At 47.4% G+C, this 23,066-nt stretch overlaps 1 protein-coding gene across 1 annotated transcript in view; it reads left to right on the top strand.

The window, feature by feature from the left end:
* Nucleotides 1-4,440, top strand: part of ANKRD33B (ankyrin repeat domain 33B) — a 68,768-nt gene extending 64,328 nt beyond the window's left edge. The window contains exon 4 of the mRNA XM_004427123.3: nt 3,129-4,440. Coding sequence (XP_004427180.1) covers nt 3,129-3,961 — 833 coding nt within the window. The 3' untranslated portion in view covers nt 3,962-4,440. The remainder of the gene's footprint in view (nt 1-3,128) is intronic.
* The last annotated feature ends 18,626 nt before the right edge of the window (nt 4,441-23,066 follow it).

The raw sequence follows: 23,066 nt of genomic DNA on the forward strand, positions 1-23,066 counted from the left end.
TGGGTACCCACAAAAGCAAACCCTGAGCCAAGGACTTGGGGACAAGTAGTTTTTCTGGAAGGCGACCCTGGGAAGTCGTGTGGGGGATAGAGAAGTGACACGGGGAAGACAGGAAAGCTAATAAATGTGTAATGATAAGCTGATTACCCTTGTGGGCAACTGGGAGCCAGCCCGGCTGAGATCCTCTGCAAGACGGAGGACAAGATGTCTCAGAAATGCCTTGAGCGGGGCAGGGGCCAGCTCGAGGTAGGTGCTCTGACCTCCCCACTGCCCTCCCATCAGGAGCTCTTTCCTGTGATGCTGCATCCTGATTTATCATATTGATTATACGCCAAGTGCCCAAGATACAGGCCAGAGGTGGCACAGGAGGAGGCCTGCAAGGCCTGTTTCAGACAGGAGCAGTGTCACCAACCTCATCGGTCCCTTTTGTCAGGATGCAGCAGCCTTCTCTTTGGTGCTCATTGACCACCTGTAAGGAAGGCTGGGAAAATGGAGAATAGGATTGCAAGTCATATAGGTTAGACCAATAATTCTCTATGGGGTGGGGGAGGTGTGGCCCCCCAGGGACATTTTTGGTTGTCACAACTGGTGGAGTGCTACTGGTATCTAGTGGGCAGAGACTGGGGAAGCTGTTAAAAAGTCCTACAATGCACAGGACAGCCCCCACAACAAATAGTGATCTGGCCCAAAATGTCAATAGATCCAAGGTTGAGAAACCCTGGGTTAGACCAGTCATGATGCATTCCCTAGAACTGAGTACGTTGCTGCCTTGAATAAAATAGAGGATCTTGTATAGACAACTCATAGCACTCAACATGGCAGCAGATGGACCCACTGGCAGGAGCCTAACTCCTGTCTGCATGTCTGGAGCCCTGGACGAAACAACGCTGGGTAGGAGGTGAGGATGCCAATAGTCTCATGAGCAGGAGGTGGATACATTGCCCTTTTGGAAGTTCCCCATAGTCTCTGAAAGGTATAAAGTGTTCGTCATCATTACTTATCTTTCACGATAGAATTACTATGCCCAGGCCTTTAATATTACCCTTAATAGTAATTTCTTAAGGAAGTGAATCCCTGATTTATAACGTTACTCAGATTCTTGGGCTCTGTTACAGTCAGAATAGCCTTTGTTTTTTAGAGCGTTAGTATTTTCAAGATTGTTTTGAAAAGGTACCAGAGCAACAGGAAGATGTGTGCTAGACTGTGGACAGCTGTTCCTTTAGTTTGCCATTAGCATTTGAAAAATATCTCATTCAAGCAGTGTTCATTAAGATTTTAATTTTGCAGTTTGTTCCTTTTTAAGTGACATGCAATTAATTAAGGTTTAATGTGTCATCTATTTTTTGAAGTGACATTTTTACTGCCCCCTTTTCATTTTAGTCAGTTTATAAATTGTACTCTAGCTAATGAGTTCCATTCTAATTTCCAGTTCCAAATAATTACCACTCTTCTAATGTGGCTATTCGTTAACGTGTCACAGAATTAAGAGCATTACCAGGTGAACTCAGGTGAACTGGGTCTGCCTGGGCCTGGGGCCACTGGGGAGCCAGGGCAGGAAGCCATTGAGCCCCCTACTCTTCTCAGCTGAGCGTATATTGAGCAGCCACTGCATGTCAGACACCTGGGTCTGCGTGGGATATAAATACAGGCGCCTCTGCCGGGCCTGGTTCCTGGGGGAGCTCACACACTAGATAATTGCCCTACTTCTTCTCATTGCTTTGCCAGTGGAAATATGACTAATGGGACTTGAAATCCAGAATGATTTTTAACTGTTTGTGGGGCTGAGCAGGGACAAAGAGTAACTGAACAGCAATTCCTTATTAATTTCTATATTAGCAAGCTAAAATTTATGAACATTTCATCGAATTGAAGTTTAACTTTGCAATATTAGGAGGGGGCAGTGGGTGAGATGGGAGATTTATTAAGGAAGTGACTAGTGTGGGGAGACTGTGAGGATGTAGGAGTCGGGGTTCTCTAGAGAAACAGAACTAATAGGAGATATATATTGAGATTTATTTAAAGGAATTGGCTCACGTGATTTTGGGGGTTGGCAAGCCCAAAATCTGTAGGGCACGCCAGCTGGCTGGAAACTTGGGCAGCAGCTGATGCTGCAGTCTTGAGGCTGAATTCCTTCTCCGGGAATCCTCAGCCTTTGCTCTTAAGGCCTTCAACTGATTGGACGAAGCCCACCCACATTCTCAAGGGTCATCTCCTTTAACATCAAGTCAACTGATTGTGGATGCAAACCACATCTACAAAATACCTTCACAGCACACCTAGTTTAGTGTTTGATTAAATCCCTGGGTACTACAGACTGGCCATGTTGACACAGAGCACTGTCACAGAGGAAGAGGCCTGCCTTGCAGGGGGGGTGGCAAGTGCATGGGGCTCAGGACCCGGAGACTCAGGTCTGAGACCTTCTGTCTGTTCCCAGCTTCGAGGCCTCAGGCAGGTTCCTTGGCCACTGTGACCACCATCCACTCTGTAACAAACCTTTGTTAAATGTATGCCTCCTACTAGCCAGGATGGCTTGTGTTGAGGGAACAAAAACGAGTAAGATGTGGCCTCTGTCCTGGAGAAGCCCACAGTCTGGCAAAGATGACAGAGGCATGAGCAACTGACTACTCAGATGAGAAGTGAAGGACCACACATTCCCTGCAAAATAGGAACCATAGCAGCCCTCACAAGAGATCTGTGAGGAAAAGTGAGATGATAGATAAATGGGACACCACATGCTTTGCAAGTGACACTTACTGTTAGTATTTTTAGACCATTCTAGTAGCATCAGTCAAGGGTTTGCAAAGCACATTTGTGGTCTAGTCATCTCTCCGTTGCTGGAAAGCCATGAAATCTTATTTCTTTAAAAACTTCCACGATTTAGATGCTGCGTTCAGGTGGTTTTATTTAGGAAGGATAAGCCATTAAATGGAGCCCTAAAAGGTGGGGTGTGTTGTAATAGTAATGCAGTAGGAGATGGTCAGATGTGGGTTCATCCAGGTGGCACAGCTCAGGGGCAGGTTTTGGAAGTTTTTCCTTTGATCCGTTTCATTGTCTTTCGTTTTCTGCCGCTGGCAGGGAGAAGCTCTTCTTGCATCCTCCTGATCCTGTTTGTGTTTTGCGTTTTACAGGGGCAGATATCCATGCCAGGGACTCGCGCCGCGGGATGTCGCCCCAGGAGTGGGCCGCTTACACGGGACGGTTTGAGGCGGTTCGCCTCATCCAGAGGCTGCTGGACCGACCCTGCCCGGAGCAGTTCGCCGAAAAGTACAAGCCAGAGCTGCCGCTGGCCTCCGAGGCAGTTCTGAAGCCCGCGGGCTCCAAAAATTGCCTGCAGAGGCTCACCGACTTTGTGCGGTCCACGCTGACCTCCCGCTCGCGCCAGGGCCTGGAGGATGGAGGGGTCCTGGACCACATGGTCAGGATGACCACGAGCCTCTACAGCCCCGCCGTGGCCATTGCCTGCCAGACCGTGTGCCCCGAGAACCCCCCTTGTGTGGGGAAAAGGCGGCTGGCGGTGCAGGAAATCCTGGAGGCTCACGGGGACCCGGACACGCATACCCAGGAGAGGAACGAGCTGGAGGGCACCGAGCAGCAATTTCGGACCTCCCTCGCAGTGGGGGTCTCCAGAGAGGGGGCCCCGAGAGCCAGCCTCCCGTCTCTCCAGCTGCCGCGTGCCCCGCAGAAGGCCAGCCTCCTGCCCCTGCCGCTGCTGAGGCGGAGCAGCGTGCGGCCGGGCGTGGTCATCCCCAAGGTGCGCATCAGCAAGGCGCCCGCGCCCACCTTCCACCCGGAGCGGGCGGCTCCGAAGGGCAGCACCAAGGACAGCGCCCACCTGCAGCTCCCCAAGTGGCGGTACAAGGAGATCAAAGAGGAAAAGAGGAAGGCGGAAGAGGCGGAGAAGCAGCGGGTGGCAGAGGCGCAGAAGCACAGACGGGCGCGGCCCTGGAGGAAAAGGACGTGAGAGGGTCCGCAGCCCGGAAGGCGTGTCCCAAGAGGGGAAGCAGGATGCAGAGCCTGGACGGGATGCGCGCTGCCCGGGGCCCGGGAGGCTGCGGCGGGGAGGATGCGCCTCCCTCCTGCCCTCGTCCCCTTCCGCGCCGCACATCCCCGCGCTGACGGGCTGCTTCGGGGGCCCAGAAAGCGGTCCATATTTGTTCAGGCTGCCCCCAAGAGTGAATTGGGCATAGCACAAATAGATTTGCCTAAAACCAGTTCTAGCAATCAATACACTGAGTAGGCAGTTTGCTGAAAACACTACCTTTAGAACCTCAATTAAATTCTCAAGACCAATTTATCGAAGGGCATTTTCTGTATAATTTTGTATTTTTAATCATGATCAAATTTGCAGCATTTTATGGGGGATGGGGCTCTTTGTATTTAAGACGGTTGTAATACATTTATCTGAAGACACTTTGTTTAAAATACTGTTTCTAGCAATAATTATTTGTGATATCTCTATGATTTCATACAGAATTTGTAGACTTCTCCCCCTTTTTGCTGTTTATTTTGGTTTTTGCCTTTCCTTCTCATTTGTGGGTGCGCATGAACACTGTATGTTCTTAATAATTCCATGAAGTGATGCTGAATGTTTCTATTCGATGGAGGCATTTACTTTTACTGCAATATGATCAAGTGAGACAGAGAGGTCAGATTTTCTTGGATCTTATTTCTTAAGCTCTCTTATCCACACAGTAATAATAATGGAGAAAAACCTCTTGTTAAAGTATGAAATGGTGCATAGAGAAGCATGTACTTATTGCTAGAACTAAACTCATTTTAAGCAAAGGATTTTAGATAAACTGGATACAAAGTCTTTAACATAGTCAAAAATAGATATGAGAAAAAACCTATTTAATAAAATAGGCGTAAATCTAATTATTACTAGAAATACAAAATTAAGTTGTATGTGCTCTTAGATAAATTGAATTCATATATCCTTAAAATGTAGAAAAGATGCAAAAAGAATAGGGAGCCCAAAGTGATGCAAACTACTGAAATGGGGGGGGGAGTAATTTTCAGAGGAACAGGGATTAAAATTGAATATTAAACTTGTTTTAGGCAAATTCTCCTGGAGTAGGCTGGGCCGCTCCCTCCTCCAGACTCAATTCCAAAGATTTCCTGCTGTGGAATTACTTTTATTTTTCCTTGGATGACTGCCCCTGATGTTCAGTTCATCCTCATGCCGACTTTGTGGAACTTCCAAGATGCAAGGACGTCGGCAGAGCGCGTATGGAATTTGCCTTGGGCCCTGAGCTCTCCGCAGGAGTTTTCTGTCCGTACTTTTTATCTCCAAAGCACTGAGAAATTCTACTGAATCCCTGGCTGTCCAGGTTGTAGAGTATCTGTCACATATGCACTACCGAGAGCACTTTATTGAAATATTATCCTACTTGGAAGTCATAGATTTAGAGTATGACAGACTGATTTGGAAGCTCTTTATTATAACCCTGGATTCTCAGATCAGATCGTGCTCCCTGGCTATATGGTGATGGGCGCTTGGCTGTCTTATGATGTGGGCAGGGATGGCGCTGGCCTCTTGCTATTTCTCCCAACTCAGCATCATCGGGCATTGAGCAATCAGGGGTCTCACACCCACCTCTCCGGAAACCTCTTTAAACAGGCCATCAGGCTGCACCTAGACTGATGGGAGATAGCTGTGATGATAATACAGCTTTTAAAGTCAGACTTTAGTGAGTTCCTCCCTCATCCCGGAAAGACACCAGAATGGCATAGAGGTGTAGACCCACTTGGAGCATCACTGATATTCGTTGGCTGTGGGTCATCCTTGTGCCTAAGAGTTGGGATTGGCCAAGTCCCCTTGGATGAGATGAAGGCTGGTCCCCGAGGTGGAGAGAGACACCCCTCGTCTCCCTGACAGTCTGATCTGGCATCCTTTGCGATTGTTTTTCATGTTTATGTATTTTATTGCTTTGGATGGCTGTCTGCATTTTCTCGATGAGGGGTCACCCCCTGCTCCTCTCCTCCAGTGTCAGTTGGGGGTAGGGGCACTGAGGGACAGTGATCCCCTTCTGCTCTCCACATGTCCCCTCAGCTTTGTCACCACACTCGTTCCTGGCCGTCCCCTTCGCCTCCTCTCTTCTTCCTCGCTTGCCTTTTCTTCCTTTGTCTGTTTTCTTCTCCAGATTTGGCTAAATGCCTTGATCCTCCCTGCCACCACTCCTCTGAGGTCTAAAAAGAGCAGGAAAGCAAGGACATCATGAGAGGCAATGTGGCATCTCTGCTGAATTATCATGTCACGACCTCCAACACCAAAGGGTGAACGAACGGCAGATTTCGCCAGCTTCTCTGCATGTGGTTTAGAATTTTGGCACAGCCCCCTCCACCATCACCTTTTTGTTTAGGGAGGGAGACCTAGTTTGCTCTCCTGGCAGATGACAGCACTGCCCTGCTGTTCAGAGCCAGGAGGATCCGGTGTCTGCTGGCACCCTGATGTTTATTAACTGTAAATAGTGAATTTCAAGTTGACAGGTACCTTCTCAGGGATTTATATATAAATATAGTTAGGGGAAAAGTTGAAGTATATTTTAATACTTTTTAGCATTTGAGTGAATTATGATTAAACTAGACAGAAGAAATATTTCTAAGACAATGTCAGTGCTGCTGCTTTCCAGGGAGATGCCCAGGAATCATCCCTCAGTTGAGATATCCTGGTTATTGGGAACCTGGACTCTGGTGGCTGAAATGGCTTTGGGGTGGACGTGAAGTCACTTCAGAACCTCTCAGTTGCCTCTTGTGGATGTGAACTATTGTATTTAAAAAAAATTTCAACTTCTATGTAAGTTGTGGTGGCTGTGATAACACAGATGGGCCATTCATGGCTTTTACCTCTAGAACTGGTTACTCCCGATGTGATACTGTGAGACTGATGCAGTTTTTTCTACTTGCTTATGTGAGTCTGTCCACAGCCAGCCCGGCGCTAAGCTCACTGCTGCGAAGGGGGAGGGAAAAGCTGGGAGAAGTCGCCTGGAATGACCTCAGTGTTCAGAGGCCATACGCTTCCCATGTCTTTGGTTACACTAGAGAAAGGCAGCACATGACATTATGGACCTTTACTTTTTCTGAAGCTCCTCCCAACAGGCTCCTGCCAGCACTAGATACCTCAGGAATGTGAAGATGGGAGATTGCAATACCTTCGTCATCTCAACTTCGGGCACTCCTAAGACTTGAGGCTCATTCTTCGGAGAAGGATAGAGAGATTTCATGATGTCAGTTGGACAATGGGACTTGTGGGTGCAGAGGAGCCATTCCAGGCTGCCTCTGCCACTTCCTTCTGTGTCAGTGGGTGACTAGGTCTCTGGAAGTCCAGCTTCTGGGTGGAGACGAGGCTGTTATCTGTGAAACTGAATCCTATGAGGTGGGGCCAGACCCCGGTACTGAAATAGAGGCAAAGCCTGCTGTTCCCAGGGAAGAATCATGGGTACCAAGTTATTATGAAGAAAAGCATCCCTGAGAGGTAAATAAATGAGCCACAACTGAGAAGTGGGTATAATTTATCTCTTGCAGCCTCTGGCAAGAGCACTGTATTTTTTCCCCTTGTCCACACTACAGTAAAAGAGGAGACCATCTTTTCATAATTTACCTAAGTTTTCTCTGTGAAGTGAGTTACAGCCCTGATGCAAGTCAAGTGTTATTCTTTCCCCCCCAGGTTCACCTGGAGATTCATGCTTGCTCATTTTCCATTCTAATACAATACAGTTATTCCCCGTAGGGTTAAGATTTATCATGAACTATTGTTAGCTCTTAGTCACAATCAGTCTTTTATATGATGAAGTACTAGCACTTTTTCTTTTTTACAGTATTTGGGGAAATTCTAACATGCTCCCCAAGTATTCGCTCATGACCCTTTCTGTCCCATTGTGGGTGACTTTGGATCCTGCACCAAAGGCTGTGTTCAGGGCCCTGTTCCTGTGTGCCTGGTCCTCAGTTTCCCTGGCTGCAGGCTTGTGCCAGCGCTCTCAGCTGGGCTACTGCCTGGAGGACCAGGGTCTTCTAGGCAAGGAAAGGCAGAAGGTGGATCATAACCGACCCTTATGAAACAACAAGGTCACATTCATGACAACTGGAATTGGGTCAATAATCATTGCAGAGGGAGTGTTGATAGCCACAAAGAACTTACAACAAAGATGGTTCTTCCTAAAACGCTGATTGCTGACTTAGTAATTTCACACCTTTTGATGCATTTAGAACTTGTTTCATATGTCTGTGTAACTCTTGAGTCAGCTTCTCATTTCTGTGCCCTTGAATTCACATGTTTCTTCATTAACATTTAAAATAAGTAGCTAAAAAAAAATTCCTCTGGAGGTTGTTTTTTTGAAAGAAAAAAAAAAAAAACCCCACCACTACTTGGATGGATTTAACTAATTTTCAAGTGACTCAGTTGAATGCCGGGCTCTGCGGGCACAATTTCCGCACTCGGACCCAGCCTGGAATGAGGCTGATGTGAAAGGCGTGGCCCCGGCTCCGGCAGCCCTCAGCAGCAGCTGGGCCCGAGTGGAGAGTGTGTGATGAGGTGTGAGTCTGTGCACACACCCACACACAAATGAACTGAAAGGAGAGTGGGCTTTGTGCTCACAATGGTGACTGCGGCTGTGGCATTGGTGTGGCTCCGAGGGAATGTCAGGTGTGACCTGTTTCAATGGTGTGTCTTCAGGAGGACTGGACAGCCCAAGAGTGACTGGGAGCACTCTGTCCAGTGTGACACGTCACTCAGCTAGCATGTCATAACCCAGGTCATCTTATTGAAAGGTGGTGTTGGCCCAGGTGGCTGTATAGGAGCTCCTCGGCCAGGTCCTACAACTGAGGCTGCGTCGTCTCTCTGCCTTTGACGTGCATCCTGGGCATGGAGAGGCCTGAACCGGGAGAGGACCATCTGCTTGGAGACTCCATGTGGCTGCAGGGTGGGGGCTGAATCCCCTGAAATTTGGCACCAGGTTCACTACAGAATCAACATCTTATCCTGAAGAAGTGTTGGGATTTTCCTGAGTCTGCCTAAGTAGTGGAAACTCTAATCAAAGCTAACACAGTTTGGTTTTGGGAGAAATCATTTCATCAAAATGTGACAACTTTATACTGTTTTTAAAGAAAATGTGGGAGGGAAACAAAAGTGCAGCCGGCCATCCTTGCTAGAGCAGTGGCCTGTGTTGACCTGATGCTTTAAGAAGTTTTGGGAGTTTGTAGTGAAGCACTTTAACACCAGTTTTTGAGCAGAAGTTCTAGAAGCTGGTTTGGAACTGCACAGCCCTGTAGAACTTGATAAAAACCATAAAAAGATGTTATAAACTTGGAAATGTTACCAGCAACCCAAGACCCTTTGGGACATCCTAAGGAATTTGAATAATATACCCCATTCAAATGAATGGAAAAACCTAATTTCACTCAAAGTCTCTTCATTCAAATCGTTTCTCCTGGCGTACATCAGGTGTCCAAGTGTGTGTGTTAACAATGGCAACCTTATGACCTTATTGAACAGATTTCTGCACAGGTTTGCGCCAGGTTTCAAATTATGTCATCTTGATATAAGCTCTATTTTCTGAATGTAAAGCTATTTTCATTGTCATTTCTAAAAATCCAGTAGGTTTCTGGATATTGTAAAAATGTTGAATACAGATATAATTGTGTACATTTCATAGTGTTTTATTTTGAGGTGAGAGTTTTGTTACAGTTTATAAAAGATATTTTCCTATTTAGACCTCAGGGCTATTTTGGGACCTCCAAATAAATGTGACCCCCAGTAGCGTCAATTCTTGATATGCAAAAAGTTAATCATCTTTAAGTTAAATATGATAAATTATTCAACAGAAAGAATGTCTTTCCCTTTTAACTTCTAACAAATTCTGTATCTAATGTTTAAAAAGTATAGGAAAAAAGGTGTGGTAATGTAAAAATGTGAGGAAATTGTGGCTAAAGAATTAAAAATCACTCGTGAAATAAACATATTCTTGTGGTACAATAGTGTGATATTTGAATAAACCTAAGTGTGTATAAATTATAAAATGATACAATGAAATATGCCAGTACTCTTTTTTTTTTTGTGAGGAAGATCAGCCCTGAGCTAACATCTGTGCCCATCTTCTTCTACTTTATATGTGGGATGCCTGCCACAGCATGGCTTGAGTAGGGCCACGCCCTGGATCCGAACCTATGAACCCTGGGCCGCTGAAGCAGTGTGCGTGAACTTAACCACTATGACACCGGGCCGGCCCTTATACCAATATTTTTTTTTTTTAATTTTTTGTTTATTGCAGTGACATTGGTTTATAACATTGTATAAATTTCAGGTGTACATCATTATACTTCTATTTCTGCATAGATTACATCATGTTCACCACCCAAATACTAATTACAACCCACCACCACACACATGTGCCAAATTATCCCTTTCGCCCTCCACCCTCCCCCCTTCCCCTCTGGTAACCACCAATCCAATCTCTGTCTCTATGTGTTTGTTTATTGTTGTTATTATCTACTACTTAATGAAGGAAATCATACGGTATTTGACCTTCTCCCTCTGACTTATTTCACTTTGCATAATACCCTCAATGTCCATCCATGTTGTCACAAATGGCTGGATTTCATCGTTTCTTATGGCTGAGTAGTATTCCATTGTGTATATATACCACGTCTTTTTAATGTCACTTATTTTGACTGAAAGAGATGTGCACTGGGGCCGGCCCCGTGGCTTAGCGGTTAAGTGTCTGTGCTCCGCTACTGGCAGCCCGGGTTTGGATCCCGGGCGCGCACCGATGCACCGCTTCTCCAGCCATGCTGAGGCTGCGTCCCACATACAGCAACTAGAAGGATGTGCAACTATGACATACAACTATCTACTGGGGCTTTGGGGGAAAAAACAAAAAAAAAAAAAGGAGGATTGGCAATAGATGTTAGCTCAGAGCTGGTCTTCCTCAGCAAAAAGAGGAGGATTAGCATGGATGTTAGCTCAGGGCTGATCTTCCTCAAAAAAAAAAAAAAAAAAGGAGATGTGCACTCTCTTCTTCTGAGGCAGTTTTACTTTATTTTTCAAGGTAAGATTTTTAAGTTCATGACTAATCGTGAGTACTTTTGCATACATTAAAATAATCTCTGCAGTTCCCCTCTTCTCAGAAGGACCCACTGGTAGGCAGAGACCCTTCAGCTGTGCTTCCATGAACTTATGTACATATCTTGAGACAAAAATATAGTTTTGTTTTTATGTGCATTCTTTTACCTAAATGGTAGAATGTAAATGTTGTTCTTTAGTTTCTTTTCTTTACTTAAAACATGTCCTAAGACAGCTTTTTAAAGAATTTAAAAATTAATTTTATTTTCTTTTAACAACTAAAAGAGTAATGCACCAACACAGGAGAAATCATACACTATAAAAGGGTCTCAGATGACAAGTGACTTACCCTCCCCTGGGGCAGTCCCTCAGACCAGTTACTTGTGCCTCCTTAGAAATATGTTTTTAATGTTTGCTTCCCTTCATGTATTATACAAATGAGATCTCATTGTGCAATTTCTTTCACTCGCTATTTTGAGGAGAGTGTTTGTTAGTCCCTTCGCTCTTGTTGATTGCTGCGTAGTATTCCTCAGTTGAGGTGCACCATGCTTCACTTAACCGTTTCCTCCTGATGGGCTAGTGCAGTGTCTTCAGTTCTGACCACTCACAAGTAATGAAGAGCCTGGGACCCACCTATCTTTTTACACAAATGAAGGTTTCTCTAAGACAGGAGCGTAGAAGTGGGATTTGCCAGGCTGAAGGGAAGACACCTTTTAATTTCAATGGTCACTGCCATGTTGCCTTTTCCAAAGGCTGCTGAGTGCTCACCCACGGGCAGTAGACAGAAAGGGTCATTTTCCACCTGCAGTAACACACTTGCTGTGCAGCAGACTTTCTAATTTGTGCCAATCTGATGGTTAAACATTGTGTCTTGTTTTAATTTTCATTTCCTCAATTATTGCTGAGGTTAGGCAGCTTTCGTGTGTCTTCTGACCACTTTTACTTTCTGTTTTATAAATTTCTTATTTATATCTGTTTCTCATTTGTTTTTTTGTTTTACCTTTTGGCGTCATTTTTACTGATTTGTAGGAGTTTGCTGTAAATTTCGGATCATAGTTCTTTGACATGTATTATTTATTTTCTCCCGTTTTATCTCTGATCTTTAAGGTATCTTGTAGAAAAGTTTTAAATTATGATTTAGTTAAACTTGTCAAACTTTACTTTTTTCAATATTTGCATTTTGAGATTCTTTACGAAGGCCTTTCCTACCCCAAATCAACATTTTTTTTTCTTCTAATGATTTACAGGTACTTTGTTTTTTCTCTTTAGCTCAAAACAATCCCATTTTTACACAATTCATCCTTTAGGTTATTTTCGATGAGACTGAAAACAAACAGCTCCTATTTATTTGGGAAGTTCTACTCTGCAGTTAGGAAATCTGAAGTCTGATGCATTAAAAGTCACAATTCTACTCATTAAAAAAAAAATCATAACTATTGGGGCTGGCCCAGTGGCGTAGTGGTTGGGTTTGTGTGCTCCACTTTGGTGGCCTGGGGTTCATGGGTTCGGATCCTGGGCTCAGACCTACACACCGCTTGTCAAGCCATGCTGTGGCAGGCGTCCCACATGTAAAGTAGAGGAAGATGGGCACAGATGTTAGCCCAGGGCCAATCTTCCTCAGCAAAAAGAGGAGGACTGGCAACAGATGTTAGCTCAGGGCTAATCTTCCTCACCAAAAAAAAAAAAAAAAATCATAAAAGTACCTAAAAAGGAAGTCAAATTTTAAATAAAACTTTGTTCTAGGTCAAGATTGTTATTGGAGATTATTTGTACTTGCTGTTTGTGAAAGTGCAAATGATGTGTGTATGTGATGGGTGGAAATATTAGTAGATAGGAAGTTAGCATATAAGAGATAGCCCCTATTTAGAAAGTCTGAGGACTGGGCCATGGAAAGTGAAGTAGAGGAAGGAGGTCTAGTCTCCTTTATTCTCCCGACTGAAACTGCTTTGAGCAGCAGGAGCTCCAAGTTCCCTCCCATTGGAGCTAGGGGGGCATGTGGTGGGAGAGGCCTGAGGTGCATCCAGAGCCCATTCCCTGGGTGCTCCCCCATCTGCTGGCCTCTGGAGCAGCACCTGTCTTCACTGGGCAGTCGTGTGGTCAAGGACGTCACCCTTCCCAGGACAGTGTGCAGCCCCGGCCCCTCACTAAGGCCCTCCACATGGTCCCTGGCTCCCAGCAGGTTGCTCCTGAGTCTCCCTTGATGATGCTGGGCTGGTTTCCAGCCAAGGACATGAAAGGTGGCCGGAAAAATCCGGTCTGCTGACAAAACAGACTTTGATGTGCAAATTGCTTAGGCAAATTGTCAGCTCACCTGCAGCTCCCAATCCCAGGGGGTCTCTGCCCCTGCAACAGGGTCGTCAGATCATAGGTGGGGCAGGGGTCCTGGGCGGGGCCACCACCACTGCCCACCCTGAATCACCCATCTGGAGACTGGGTATCCTGCCTACTCTCATTACTACTCTCCTTTATGTTTTCTTGGCTAAAAAAATGTAAAATATGTAAATCAAACTCAAATCCACTTTGATAGTCAAAAGCGTTATTTAAAAAACAAAATCAAGAAGTCAGCTGCAAGGATGTGACTTCAACACTTTATTAGCTTTTATTGGAAAAAGAAGCTTTATTAGTGCCAGCAGCTTAGTTGAGAAGCTGGACCTGGGGGGGGCCCCTCTCTGGACCGCTAGAGACAGGAAGGTTCAGGGACATAGATTGTGGGGAGGAGTTGTCACCCTAGAGTGAAAAAGGCTGCAAAATGTGCTCACACCCTGGGCTAAGGAGCCACCCTATAACCTGGGCTAAATATGGCCTGTCTGTGTCCTGCAAGGGGTTCTTTCCTGGATTCCCTAGAGACAGCCCTGAGCCATCCCCCTGCCCCTTCACCCCTCCCCCGTCCCTGAGCTGCCCCCTGGGAAGGGAGCAGATTTATCTAACGGTCCTGAGTGATCACTGAAAGGTGCAGAAGTCCTGTCCTTCCTGACCAGACTCCTTGGAATGGGCGTCTTGAGAGCACGTCTCTCCTCCTTTGGTTCAAGTGCACGATGCCCCCTGCGGGTGAGACGTCATAGGTTGGGGGTGGGAAAGGTGACCTCCCCTCCCCCACTGCTGCGCAGGTGCTCAGCCTGAGCCTCTCACCCTGTCCTGAGCCCCAGCCTGTGTTTCCCTGACTACACTCTCGTTCTAGTCCCGGACTCAGGCCAGGTGGCCCTTGAGATACTGCGGCAACTCTTGAGTTCTCTCTGCCTGAGCCGGCAGATTAACCTCCGCAGACATAGGAACCTGTGGTTCTCAAAGGGCCAGGGATTCCTGGACCAGTCGCATCCACACCACCTGGAAAGTGGTCAGAAATACATGTTCTAAGGGCCCACTCGTGTTAGCTTCCTGTGATTGCTATAACAAATTACCCCAAACTTGGGTGGCTTCAAACAGCAGACACGTATTCCCTCACAGTTCTGGAGGCCAGAAGTTCGATATCATGGAGTCAGCAGGGCCCACTCCCTCTGAAGTCTCTAGGGGAGGATCCTTCCTTGGCCCTTCCAGCTTCTGGTGGTTGCCAGCAATCTTTGTCGTTCCTCGGCTTGTGGCAGCCTCTGTGTGCCTCCATCATCACACGGCGGTCTTCCCTCTGTGGGTCTGTGTCCACATTTCCCTCTTTTTATAAGGCCACCAGGCACTGGATTAGTGCCCACCTTAATCCAGTGTGGCCTTCTCTTAACTTAATTACATAGCCAAAGATCCTATTTCCAAATGAGGTCACATCACAGGTCCCTGGGATTAGGACTTCAACACATCTTTTTGGGGGACACAATTCAACCCGCAACACCACCCCAGACTACTGAGTCAGAGACACCAGGATCCTGGGAGCACATGCCTCCCTAAACTCTGCACCCTGCTGGGCCCCCTTCCAGACTCTCACTCTCCAGCTCTCCCACCTCGCTGGCCACTCTGTCCTTACCAGCCCCTCCTCCCCTGCCCGACCCCTGAAGGCTAGGAGCCAGTTCTGTGCTGCCTCTTCTCTGCACCCTGGCCTGGGCCATCTCAACAGCTCCATGGCTTTAAAAGACAGCTAGAGGCTACTGACTACCAATTTAGGTCTTCAGTTGTGACCTCGCTCTCAACCAGGGCCTACAGTCCCCAGTTCAAATCCAGCCACTGCCTGTTTCTATAAATCCAATTGTATTGGAGCACAGCTGTGCTCACTCATTGACGTATTGTCTGTGGTGGTTTTTACTTTCCGAGGGCACAGTTGAGTAGTTATGACAGAGGCTGTATGCCCATGAAGCCTAAAATATTCATCACCTGACCCTTTACAGAAAAAGCTTGCTTACCCCTGTCTAGGCCCCCATCACACAGGGCGTGGATATTTCCATTTGGGTGGAGTAGGCATCGCAGACCCAGCATGTGCCAAGGCAGCTCCTGATTTCTCCCTCGGCCTGTTTCCTCTTCAGCTTCCCCATTGCAGCGCATGGTCCCGTCATCCAGGTGCTCAAGCCAGCCGTGGCTTCATAACCCTGCCTTCTTCCATCTCTCATTCCCACCGGCCCACCTCCTACAAATCTGATTGCCTTCATTGTTTTGATGACCTCTTATTTATGCCACTGGGAGGGAGGGATTCTTGCCCTTGGGCTGGGGAGGGCTGAAGACACAATACCCAACACTGGACAATTGACCGACGGTGCTTTACTAGTCACGTGTCCGCACAGCCCAGCATAGGAGGACGCTGCACACCACGCAGGGCCACAGGGGGAACTGAGTGAACAAGCAGGGCTGTGGCAGGCAGGCTTTGTAGTATCAAGAGGGTGGGGTGACCCCTGGTTCCCACAGGAGGAGGTGAGGGGCTTGCTTGAATAATTGCACAGGCTGGCAGGGAACTGAAGCCATGACTCAGGGATGAGCAGGAACAGTGGCTGGTCCTGTAACAAGGAGACTCGTTTGGCTAGGGGACCTTATTCACAGGAGCAGAGCAGGAAGGGGAATGTGCTGTTTGGGCCATTCAAGGCCCCCTTGGTTTTACCAGATGTCAAGGGAGCACGTAACATCACATTTTAATTGCAGGACTGACACCATATTTATTTGCAAAATATACCTCCAATCCTTCACCTGTTCTCTGCTACCAGCCTCGTCTGAGCCACCATCCTGCCTTGCCTGACAACTGCAGTATTCCCTCATTCTGATTCTGTCCACCTGTAATCCATTCTTCCCCAAACAGGCAGAATCATTTTTTAAAAGTGTGAATCAGATCCCAATACTCTTCTGCTCAAAACTCTCCAGTAGTTTCCTTTTGTTCCTAGAAAAAAATCTACACTCCTCTTCCTGGCCTTTGAGGCCCATGTGGTCTAGTCCCCACCTGCCTTTCCATGTGTCCATGATACGCCAGATGAGAGAGCTCACGATCACCTCAGGGCCTCGGGATCTGTTCTTCCTTCTGCTGCACCACGCGGATCTCCCCAGGTCTTCTCCCTGCTCAGCTCTCAGCGATGCCACCTCCCCAGGTCCTTGCCTGGCCACCCAGCAAAAGTCCCACTCCCAGTCTTTCTGCACAGCATCACTCAGTCTTACTTCCTTCATGGATTTTCATTTTGTCCTGCCTGGCGTCACCTCCCAGGTACCGAAAGCTCCACGAGTGCAGAGGCCGTGTCTGTGGTTCACTCCCAGCATCTAGAACAGGGCTCGGCCTGTAGCCATTGCTCCACTAGTACTTGTGGACCGAGCACTAGGGGAGCCGGACACTGGCTTTCTGACCGGGGACTGAGGCCATGAGCAGAGTCCAGCTCCATCCTCTAAGAGGCAGCCTGGTGGAGTGAGGAGAGCACGGACCCTCGGTCAACTCTGCCCCTCTGGCTGCAGGGCCCTGGGCAAGTTCCCTATGCTTCTGTGTCCTCATTTTTAAAGTGGGGATTTTCCTGGTTTGTAGAATTTGCATAAACATTTAATTAAATGACATAGAAATTGTACCTAGATCTTTAACAAGGTTGACACAGAGTTGGCGGTCACTAAGAAGCTGTTTCCTTCCTTCCTCTGCCATGCTCCACACTAAATAATGGACCACCACAAAACCTAGGGACAATCACGGGGACGTCTGCTTTGGAGTTTAGGTCAGGCACCCAGGTAAGCAAGCGGAGCTCTACACACTGCCCGTTCCCTGTCCCATCTCCATGCCCACCCACTCGCTTCCCTGAGACCTTCTGGGCCACATCCACGGCCTGCTGGGCCTTTTTATCCTGAGACTGAAAGAATGATCACAGCTGGTACCTGCCCCGAATGCTCTCGGTGTCCCCCAGACGAAGCCCCCGCACCCCACAGAGGCAGGAGTAAGGAGAGAAGGCCTCACTTTGCTCTCCGTTCCAGGGGCCGGGGCAGCCTTGAGGGCTGGCCCGAGCCTCCAGCCACAGGTCACCCGGGGACTGTGGCAAACCTCCCCATTTGGGCTGTGCTGCCTTCTGAGCTGCCCTCTGCACATCTCTGGAGGTCATTCCTAGGGGCCGAGCTCTGTTCCTGGAGATGAGCAAGAGCTAGAGGTGGCCCGAAGCACGCCCGGGGCCCGGGGCCGCCATCAACCTCCTCACTTCAGCTCTTCTCATTGGCTATGGGGCGGTGGTGGCTGTCCTGCCCTGAAATGCCTCTGGGGACCTTGCTGATTAGGCCATGCTGATGAGGGCGCTGGTGTTTGACTAGGAGGATATTAAATGGCAATGGAAAGCAGTTAAACCAGCTTGGTGGCAACAGCAATGTGGAAAATACCCGGCTTTATTAGACTCTGCCTGGCTCTTCTCCCAGAAAAGCATACGGAGAAGAAGTCACTTGGCTTGCTTAAGTAAACCAAATGACAATATGCATATTCTAAGCTGTGTGGGGAAGGGTCTTTGCAGACAGACGGGTGTCTAGTCCCGGCTTCGCTACATGTTTTCTTTGTGATCCTGGCAGTGTTAGTCATTTCCTTGAAGGATGAATCCCTGAATGATTGCTGCACACCCTGCCCAGAGCAAGTCCTGGACAGAGAGATGCTGGGGCCCACTCTGAGCATAAACTCCGTGCTCATTGCCTTGATTGACAGTCCTCAGGGGTTCTCTGTCTCTTCTCTGCCTCCATGCCCTCCAAGTGAGTGGGAATGTCTCTCAAGAACCCCAGTGATTTTCAATGGAAGGCAGATTAGCACAACACAGCCTGCAGTGGGGATGAGGAGAGACATGTTTTCAAGGCCTTCTGAGTTTTAATATCTTCCATTAGGAAGTCTTCCCACAGGAGAATCAGGCCAGAGCCCTTCAGCCGCTGGCCCTGTGTGAGTCCCAGTTCTGGGGAGTTGTCTTGAACCATGCAAGGTCTTCGAGCAGGTGGAGAGGTGTCCCCAGTTCCTTGCCCCTAGGGCTGCACTGCAATCGTGTTCTGGTAGACTCTATGATCTGTGCTTGGCTTAGCTGCTGTGGTGTCCTCAGTGCCAGGAGCAGCATCCGACTGTCTGGGTCAAGATCTTTCCAACCAGGCTGAGAAGGAAGAAGGTAGCCCCTAGAAGTCCATCATTTCTCCACAGCGTCTAGAGTGGAGCCTGGCTCAGAGTCCCATCCTCAGGCTTCTGAGAGGAGGGGACCACTCTGAGGTGGACGGTAGACACTAACCTGCCCTCTGACCATCCAGCCACTTAGAACTGGGAGAAAAGAAGGCAAAGGGGAAAAGTGGGCCTCCCAGGAAGCAGGAGCCTTTACTCTCAGCCTTGTCACACTGAAAGTGTCATCCCCCAATGGTGCTGACCTCTGGCCCATGACAGCATCCTCAGGGTTAGACCTCAGGAAGGTGGAGCCTGGCGCTGCCCCTAGAAATTGGAGAATGCAACCAACAGACAAAGTGTTTAATTACTTTGAGCTTCTCTTTGCTCTACTCTAAGCAGATAAGAATTATACTGATTTCTTAAAGAAGTTATGGACACAGGATGCTTCAGGAAATCAGGGTGAGAAAAGCACACTGAGTGCCTCTCAGACACAGCCCATGACCCAGAGTTCCCCTGCATCCTTGACCAACTCAATAGTGCACAGGGGGTCTAATTTGGAACTCTGGCTAGACCAAGCACAGAGAGTGATGTCCTCCTGACCCTCAGGGGGCATCTGTTCCCCTGTGAGAAGGGCCTTGGCCACAAGCAGCTTCATAAAGAAATGGGGCTGAGGGGGCTCATGTGGCCATTAGGTGCCTGGATCCTTATCTCTGTCTCCCAAGAGGATTATGGGTGCACCTGGTACCCAGAGTTAGCCGAACTGTCAGGTAGGAGGGCTAGTTCCTAGCAGGGCACAGTTCCCAAGACTGCCCTCACTTCTGACACTGCAAGTTTGTGAGGTTCCCAAAACGACTTTCAGGTTCAATCCTTCTCTAAAAGGACTCACGGAACTTACTGAAAGCTACTTTACTCACATATTCCAGGGAAAGGACACAGATCAAAATCAGCCAAAGGAAGAGAGGTATGGGGCAGAGGGTTCTAAACATGACACTTCCATTGTCCTGAGGATGCATTACCTCCCACCATTGACGTGTGACAGTGCTCATGGAGTGTTACCAACCAGGGGAGCTCACTTGAGCTTCAGTGTCCAGAGTTTTTATTGGGGCTTCATTACATAGACATGATTGATTGATTGATTGATCACCCACAGGGTTGAACTCAGCCTCCAAGACAACTGACACTGTGTAACCCAAAGCCCCTATGGCTGTTCTTTCTGGTATGGCCAGCTCTCATCCCAAGACTACCAGGTATGGCTGGCCCCACCCTAAGATCCAGGGCCAGCCCTCGCCACCAACAAAGACACTCCTATCAGGTATGACATAGATTATCCATCAGAGTGAGGGCAATGGCAGACCTCTCTTTGGGCGAGGCCAAATTCTTTACAACACGCCTGGTTTCTGGGCTGAACTAGTAACAGATTCCACCATGCCCACTGATTTCCACGTAGCAATCCTTGACACTAGGCTGATCATATTCCAAGGCCATGCTGTGAGAACAGGTGCAGAAAAAATAGCAGAACTAGAAAGAGAATCAGGAGCCTGGCTGTCAAACCCAGTGATGCAGATCTTACTGAAGGTTTTTTTTTGTTTGACTTTTTGGTGAGGAAGATCAGCCCTGAGGTAACATCCATGCCAATCCTCCTCTTTTTGCTGAGGAAGACTGGCCCTGGGCTAACATCCATGCCCATCTTCCTCCATTTTATGTGGGACGCTGCCACAGCATGGCCTGACAAGCGGTGCATCAGTGCGTGCCTGGGATCCGAATCTGGGCCGCCAGCAGCAGAGTGCGCACACTTAATTGCTATGCCATGGGGATGGCCCCTTCCTGAAGGTTTTGGAGAAGGTGGAGGGTGGGTCAATCACATCAGGCATCATCGGGACAACTTCACCAACTCTCCCCAATTGGGCATCTGTGCTCCCCTCGGGGGCCTCATCCTTGCCCTGTAAGTCTATGGACGGTCTCTCCTCCCTCCTTCCCCTCACATGGCCTTGAAGATTCCCTCAATTGTCCAGAACTCGTATTCCGACTTAGCAAAATCGAACCTGGTAGTCGGCAGAACAGGCCATTTACTGTTGCTCTGGTGTGCTCCTCTTGGAAAGTGGCCTCTAATTTTCTGACCTCATGGTTCCACAGAGCATGAAAGACATTGAGGAGCAATGTCTCCTCCTTTGTTCAAGAGAAACACTCCTGCTTGGCCATTGTGAGCACATGTATCGAGTAGATTTAAGTTCAGCTGCATCTAAGAGAAAACTGAACAATGATCATTGTCGTTGTCATTGCTATCATTATCGTCATCATCATCATCGTCGTCATCATCATCATCATCATAGCTTACACGTATAAAAGCTTACTATGCATACTATGTGCCAGGCACATAGCAACCCTGTACCATAGAGACTATTATTATCCTCATTTTACAGACGGGGAAACTGAGATACAGATAGGTCAGGTGACCTATTGAAGGTCTCAATGCTAGTAAGTGGAGGTGCTGAGTTATACCACAGGGTGTCCAGCTCCAAAGTTTGTGCTCTTAACTTTTCTGTTATGACCAAAAAATAATGGCTTAAATATTTAAGCCATTATTGTGTTTCTCTAAGCAAAGTCCAGAGAGGCAGGCTGGGGCTGACACGGTGGTACCATTATCATCAGGGATCCAGGCTCTGTCTATCTTTCTGCTCTGTCATCCTTGGCAGGGGCTTCCAGTTCCTCAGTTAACTCATGATCTAAACTGCCTGCTGGAGTACAAGCCCTCACACCCGCTTTCCAGGCAGGAGGAAGAGATGAGGGGCAAAAATGGGCAAATCTTCTGGGTGAGCCAGCTCCCTTTAAGACACCATACACTTGTATCCTATTCACCAGAACTTAGTCATGTGGCCACACTTAGCTGTCAGGCTGAAAAATGGAGTTGTAGAACTGGGCTTTTTGCCTGCACATTTATAATGGGGCTCCATTCCAAAGACGAAGGGAGGAAGGGACACTGGGGAGAAACTGGCATCCCTCCAGCAAAGCAAAAGAAAACTAGTCTCTTATTTGTACCTTTTGCTCTCAGTCATCTCCTGGGGGACAAGAGGGAGGAGGCCCAATCTTCTCCATCTGATTTTTTGGAGACCCTTGCCATTCTAGACCTGCTTTCCCCATAAGACTTTCCCTTACAGTTACCTGCTCCAGTCCCACTGGAGATCAGCACCTGGATTATGTGCATAGGAGGGTCCTATTTGACGCTGAAGGAGACAGGGTCTAGAGCTTAGAGTCAGATTTCTATGCAGTGAAAGTTAAAGCTAGTCTTTTAAGATTTTCTCTCTTTCGTGATCTGGCCCAATGAAGACCTTCAAGAGGAATGGGTTTCAAACTTCTCCTAAGGTTACCCATCTTGGGAACAGGACCTAGACATCTCTGAGGCTCCCGTCTAGATGTTTGACAACCAGAAGATCTCTCTGTTCTTCCAACTCTTGGGGCCCTACTGCTGCCTGTAATGACTTCTTCTGGTTGACAGGAGCCACATAGGCAGTGGAACATCTGAGCTCTTCTATGGGGGGACAGAGGACACCAGAGATATCCTGGGTGGTCAGAGGATAAAAATGGGAATTAGGTGGGTGAGGGATAAATCAGGTGCGGAAATGACAGTGGAATGGTGGAAAGCATAGAACTTGGTGTAAGATCCATCTTAGCTTTGTGAATAAAGTAAGTTATTTTACCACACAAGTCTCAGTTTCTTCATCTGTATAATAGTGATAATAACAAAGTCTACCAAGTAGAGCTGCTGTGAGTGCCTGGCACATAGTAAGTGCTCAATAAATGTGAGGAGGAGGATGATAATGGTGGTGATGGTGGTAATGATGAAGATGATGATGATGATGGTAATGTTGATGATGATGGTGATAGTAATGGTGATGGTGGTGGTGGTGGTAATGATGGTGGTGGTGGTGATGGTGATGATGGAGGTGGTGGTGGTGGTGGTCGTAATAATGGTGGTGATGGTAATGATGATGACAGTGGTGATGATGATGATGGTAGTGATGATGATGAAGATAATGATGATTGTGATTTAGGCCCAGAATCTTCTCTTGTGAGAAATCTATTTGATTGCCTTTGTGATTCATGAGAAATGGTGTATATCTGGTTCAAAGTTTACATAGTTTAAATAAAGTATTAATTAACAAATGGCCATTTATCATTGTCTGGTTATGTCCAGCTTGTCTAAGTGTCCTTGTAGAAAATACTTGTTTATCAAACTAATGCAGGTTCTCTTTCTTAGACATTGCAGCAGTTTTGTCCCTGCAAAGTAACAATCTTTTGGTTTTATTTCCTAGGATAAGTGTTTTTGGGGATTCTTTTGATACGTTAAGAGCTTCTATGAGGATAGTTAACCTAGTAAGTTGAAAAAATTAGTGTTAAGGCAGGAGAAGCTATGAAACCCAAACAATAAATATATGAGGGACCTCATGAATTATTTTAACTGGCAGGATGGGTTTAGCATCATCTTAGGGCTGTTAAATATCTATGGTGTGACATACGTAATTTGAGGGGGTTTCC

This window comes from Ceratotherium simum, chromosome 18 (genome assembly GCF_057802395.1).
Source record: "Ceratotherium simum simum isolate JZ-2026a chromosome 18, ASM5780239v1, whole genome shotgun sequence".
NCBI classification, from domain to species: Eukaryota; Metazoa; Chordata; class Mammalia; order Perissodactyla; family Rhinocerotidae; genus Ceratotherium; species Ceratotherium simum.